Source organism: Oncorhynchus mykiss, chromosome 23 (assembly GCF_013265735.2).
Source record: "Oncorhynchus mykiss isolate Arlee chromosome 23, USDA_OmykA_1.1, whole genome shotgun sequence".
Classification (NCBI taxonomy): Eukaryota; Metazoa; Chordata; class Actinopteri; order Salmoniformes; family Salmonidae; genus Oncorhynchus; species Oncorhynchus mykiss.
The window spans coordinates 39,845,289-39,851,258 of record NC_048587.1 but is presented as its reverse complement, the minus strand read 5'-3'; the positions used below and the strand labels follow the sequence as shown (position 1 = coordinate 39,851,258).

At 49.1% G+C, this 5,970-nt stretch overlaps 1 protein-coding gene across 1 annotated transcript; it reads right to left on the bottom strand.

The window, feature by feature from the left end:
* Positions 1-1,900: 1,900 nt before the first annotated feature.
* LOC110502740 (transmembrane protein 100) lies at positions 1,901-3,468 on the bottom strand. Its single transcript, XM_021580995.2, has 2 exons — positions 3,375-3,468; positions 1,901-3,095 (listed from the first exon to the last, which is right to left on the bottom strand). The coding sequence occupies exon 2, from the start codon at positions 2,971-2,973 to the stop codon at positions 2,563-2,565; it is 411 nt and encodes a 136-aa protein (XP_021436670.1). The 5' UTR covers positions 2,974-3,095; positions 3,375-3,468; the 3' UTR covers positions 1,901-2,562.
* Positions 3,469-5,970: the final 2,502 nt, after the last annotated feature.

The following is a 5,970-nucleotide window of genomic DNA, read 5'->3' as shown; positions in this document are numbered from 1 at the left end:
GCCAGTTCCACCCACCAGGTCTCCAGTACGCCTCCACAACCCGGGTACGTCCTGTGCCAGCTCCCCGCACTCGCCGTGCGAAGTGTGTCATTGTTCCGGTACAATTTGTGCCGGTTCTACGCACCAGGTCTCCAGTGCGCCTCCACAGCCCAGTACGTCCTGTGCCTCCTCCTCTCCTCTCGCACTCTCCCTGAAGTGCGTGTCCCCTGTCCGGTACGTCCTGTGCCTGCTCCTCGCACTCTCCCTCAGGTGCACCTTCCCAGTCAGCTACGTCCTGTGCCTGCTCCCCGCACACGCCCTGGGGTGCTTGTCACCAGCCCGGTGCCACCAGTGCCGGCCCCACTCACCAGGCTTCCTGCGACGATCCCCAGTCCAGAGCTTCCGGCGACAGTTCCCAGTCCAGAGCTTCCGGCGACGGTTCCCAGTCCGGAACCTCCTGACATGGTCCACAGTCCGGAACCTCCTGAGACGGTCCACGGTCCGGAACCTCCTGAGATGGTCCACGGTATGGAACCTCCTGAGACGGTCCACGGTCCGGAACCTCCAGCTCCATGACCGGAGCTTTCTCCTGCGCCGATGCCCAGTCTGAGCACAGCGTCCAGTCCAGCTCCAAGACAGGAGCCTTCCTCTGCGCCGATGTCCAGTCCGAACACGGTGTCCAGTCCAGCTCCATGGCAGGAGCCCTTCTCTGCCCTGATGCCCAGTCTAGACACGACGTCCAGTCTATGGCAGGAGTCTTCTTCTGCACCGAGGTCTAGTCCAGGTACAGTGTTCAGCTTGGTTCCAAGGCTGGATCCACAGGATGAGCAGGTTCTTCGGCCAGCACCAGAACCACCACCAAAGATGGTGGATCTGAGAGCTGAGCGGGTTCTTCGTCCCGCACCAGAACCGCCCCGATGCTGGCGGATGAGCAGGTACTTCGACCCGCACCAGAGTCGCCACCGACACTAGACACTCCCCCCCAACCCCTTCTTTTTTTTTTCAGGTTATGCGGTCGGAGTCCGCACCTTTGGGTGGGGGGGTTCTGTCACATCCTGACCGTAGAAAGCCTTTATTTTCTATGGTAGAGTAGGTCAGGGCGTGACTAGGGGTTTAGTCTAGTTTATATTTTCTATGTGGGGTTCTAGTTTGTTTTTTCTATGTTGGTGTTTTGGTATGATTCCCAATTAGAGGAATTCCCAAGCTATCATTGTCTCTAATTGGGGATCATAGTTAAGTAGTATTTTTCCACCTGTGTGTTATGGGATATTGTTTGGAGTTAGTGCACATTGCACCTCTGTAGTCACAGTTTGTGCTTTATTGTTTAGTTAAGTTTCACTAATAATAAAGTATGTGGAACTCATATCGCACTGCGTTTTGGTCCGACCATTATTACGACGAATGTGACAATACTAAATCAAGCGCAGCTTGTATTTGACATATTATATTTGACCCAGGTCAGGTAGTGATATGTGATTTGTGATATGAATGCCATTCAAATGACGTATCAGTCCATAAACCTCTACATATCTAAGAGCGCACCAAACATACATGTAATATCATACAGAGGAATGCAAAGTTGACAAACTTACAGCAGTCTTGTCGCAGGGTGATGTCATTATCTGAAACCTTCAACTATAAATTCATACCACTTCGAGGTGCACATGTAACAGTTTAACTTCCATCCGTCCCCTCACCCCAACCTGGATTCGAACCAGGGACCCTCTGCACACATAGACAACTGACACCCAGGAAGCATCGTTACCCATCGCTCCACAAAAGCCACGGCCCTTGCAGAGCAAGGGGAACCACTACTTCAAGGTCTCCGAGCAAGTGAAGTCACCGATTGAAACGCTATTAGCGCGCACCACCGCTAACTAGCTAGCCATTTCACTTCACATCGGTTACACACAAACGCAAGTCAATTCATCACAATTTATTACTGACACGGCAGCAAAAAGAACCACTGGTAAAAATTTAACAGCTCAGCCCATTCTGTGGCAGATCCAGTGATGTCCTCATTTTTAGGAAACTGCGAAGCCAACTGAAGGGGAAAGCAGAAATGTGTAAATCACTATGAATGAAAAGTGTGGACACAAATGCTGGGCCAAAATGGCATCCAATTCCCTACACTATACACATTGTGTAGGGAATTGGGTATACACTATGTAGGGAATATGGTGTCATTTGGTACACATCCAAAGTCTGATTTCATCGTTCTGATGGGACATCTTACAGCTACAGTAGGTTATCAGGGTCTACGGTTAACCGTTGACAGAACTCTCTGAACTTGAAACCCTGAAAACACCGCCCTCCCTCCTCCACACAGTGAAAAACAAAGTAAACCTCCTCAGAGACATGGGGGCTGGTAAAAAAGTAAAGAAGGAGGAGGTTATATTTCCAAACAAGAGAAAGAAGATATAGGAACTCTCAACCCTCTCCACCACCCTGAAATCTAGCGTCTCGCTGAAGCATGTGGCAGGTTGATCGGTTTGGACCTCACAGATTTTCAACCTTTCCATCCATCCATCCTTTCATCTGTCTGTGTCTCTGTTCCATACATCTCTCTTCCTCCTCCAAACCTCACAAGGTGCCCTGTTCAGAGCAGAAGAACCCTCCCTCCTTCTTCTTCCTTCTCTTCAGCCTGTGGTCCCTCCAGCAGACTGCCGCCATCAACAGCATGACCATCCCAACCACCAGCAACACCATGGACACCACCTTGGTCTGGTGCAGGTCTGGCGTGTTATACATGAAGGTGACCCCTGTCCCCGCCACACCAATCACCAGGGAGATAACCCCAAATGGGAACACACAGCGGTACCAAGACTTCTCCGTGCCGCCAGTGGCCTGGGCTAGTCGTTCTAGTGTGGAGAGAGACTCTGGGGGTTGGACCAGGTCCCCTCTATGGGGAAACTCCGGAGGTATGCTGCTGCCACAGTCCAGGTCTGGTTGAAGCACCGGGGCCGGGGGTTGGCGTCCCGAGGAGCAGCCCATTTCAGAGCTGCGGTCCTAGGGAGAGGAGAGGAGTGAGAGGGGTTCTTCTGGTGGATCTCTTCTTTCTGTTACTACAGGGGCTGCTGCGTTCTCTGTTGTTGTCGTCTGGAGACAGCTTGTGCCTGGAGGGTGAAAGACAGGGAGAAGAGATCAGGATGGAGACACTGAGATATATGGAGAAAGACAGAGAGGCAGAAGGGAGACAGAGAGTGAAGGGGGAAATGGAGAAGTTATCCAGAGAAATAAAAAGAGATGGAGATGGGGAGAGAGACTGATGAAGTCAGACACAGAGAAAACAAAGAGACAAACAAAGACATATTCAGACAGAAAGAGAAAGGGAGAGAGAAAGAGATATGAGCTCTGGCTTCGTATGCAGTCTCTCTGCAAGAGGATCCACTTACTCTGTCTCGATGTGTTTGGTGCGTGGTGTGGTGTGTGTTCTGCATTGCATCCGTCCGCCCTCCCAGTGGCGGCAGCACATTATGTGTTGTGTTTCCACAGCCTTTGAGGTTTAAAGAGACAGAGAGGAGGAGGAGGGGCGAAGGAGAGGTGGTTGGTGTGACTCAGGAACCTGATTGGCTGCCCAAGCACAGTGACGTCAAAGACAAGAGGGATGCAGAGGGACGCGGAGGGGTGCGGTTGGGAAGTAGGGGGACGATGGGAGATAGTTAACTGTTCCATCTCCTCTTTATCTCCTCTACTCTGATTGATCCATGTATGTGTGTGCGTTGATGGAAAATAGTGAAGCAGCCCAGGCTTAGCAATGATACCATCTAACCATAATGTTGTTTCAAATAATCTACACCTCAGTTACCTTTATGATGCAAAGCCATTTAATCTGACGTAAGCAGGCAGTAACACAGTAAAACAAATCAACTTAGATTTAAACACACACGCTTTCACGCACGCACACACACATGCATGAACACACACACTCTCGCTACCCCTCCGATATAAATAGCCCAACAAGCAGGATACATGAATAAGGACCGTCCGATTTTCTGGATAGCAGGTTCCTCTATCTACTATCCCATTTAATTTACCCAAAACTACCAATCAATTTGTCTGCATGTTCATGTGGGGAGTAGAAGGATGCCGGCTGTGTGTACGAGTGTGTGTGCTGTGTGCGCAAGAGCACACAGCACTCAGTACTCTGTCTAGTATAGGCTTTATAGATCATGAACATAACCCTCTCGCTCAGACTGTATCCTCAGTGTCTCCCTCCTTCTGTTCACACACTGTAACAAATCCACTGTATCTTCATGGCAATCTACTCACAAGTTCCCATTCAGAGCTTCGCGTCACCCAGCCACTCAGGTTTTCTTTCTCCTCACAGACAATTTAGAGGTGAGATTCGAGCCTGTGAATGTGTGTAATGTGTGTGCTAGGAGTCGGGAAGCAAGTGCAGGGAGTGAATAATTTAATAAATAAATGAAAAGATAATACAAAACAAGAAACACGAACAACGCTGGAAGAAACCAAAGGGAGTGACAAATAAAGGGCAGGTAATCAAGGAGGTGATGGTTAATGACACTCCAGGTGAGTGTCATTATGCGCAGATGCGCTTAACGATGGTGACAGGTGTGCTCCATAACGAGCAGCCTGGTGACCTAGAGGCCAGAGAGGGAGCACACCTGACAGTACCAAGATGACCAAGATGACGATCCCGGGGATCAGGAGCTGACCGGTCACCTCTGCTAAGGCACGTGAACCTGTTGATCCAACTGAGGCGTGGGAGCATGGCGACCTAGAGCGTCGGAGAGAGAGCATGCGCGACAGTACCAGTCGCCTCCACTGAGGCGCAGAAACCTGACAAACCAGCTGAGGTGCTCGGTAGAGGCACGGGAACCGGTTCACCCAGCTGAGGCATGGGACCTTGTCGAGCCAGCTGCGGTATGGAAACCCGTGGAGCCAGCTGAGGCAGGGGAACCCGTCGAACCCGCCAAGGCATGGGAATCCGACAAACTGGCTGAGACCTCCCAGGTAGCTCCAGCTCCAACCCCCAGACCGAACATCACCTCCAACACACACAAAAAATAAAAAACACTCCCTGATACTTCCCTTTGTTGAATCATCATTCTACAACGTGTGCGCTGGGAGTCAGGAGGCAAGTTGAGGGAGTGAATAATTTAATAAATAAATGAAAACATAAGACAAAACAAGAAACAAAAACAACGCACAGACATGAAACTGAAACAGAAACAATGACAACTGGGGAAGAAACCAAAGGGAGTGACATAGAAAGGGCAGGTAATCATGGAGGTGATAGGGTCCAGGTGAGTGTCATTATGCGCAGATGCGCGTAACGATGGTGACAGGTGTGCGCCATAACAAACAGCCTGGTGACCTAGGGGCCGGAGAGGGAGCACACTTGACTATGTGACAGACCACCCGAGGGGCTAACCTGACCTTACCGCATGTGTGTGTGTGTTCATGTGTGTGTGTGGTGTACAGGTTCAAATCAGATTTTATTGGTCACATACACATGTTTAGCAGATGTTATTGCGGGTGTAGCGCAATGCTTGTGTTTTTAGCTCCAACAGTGCAGTAATATATAACAATTCACAACAATACACACAATAGACACAACCCTAAAACTAAAATAATGGAATTCAGGGATATATAAATATTAGGATGAGCATTGTCGGAGTGGCATAGACTAAATACAGTAGAAGAGAATACAGTATATATAGTGGAAAGAAAAAGTATGTGAACCCTTTGGAATTACCTGGATTTCTGATAAATTGATCATCAAATTTGATCTGCTCTTCATCTAAGTCACAACAATAGACAAACATAGTGTGCTAAAACAAATACCACTAATTATTGTATTTTCTTGTCTATATTGATTACAGAATTTAAACACTCACTGACAACAATGAGACAGTCTATAAGGAGGAGGTCAGAGACCTGGCCGGGTGGTGCCAGAATAACAACCTATCCCTCAACGTAACCAAGACTAAGGAGATGATTGTGGACTACAGGAAAACGAGCACT

Excerpts from the sequence above, each read along its gene's own strand:
- LOC110502740 (XM_021580995.2), bottom strand. The coding sequence starts at position 2,973 with ATGGGCTGCTCCTCGGGACGCCAACCCCCGGCCCCGGTGCTTCAACCA.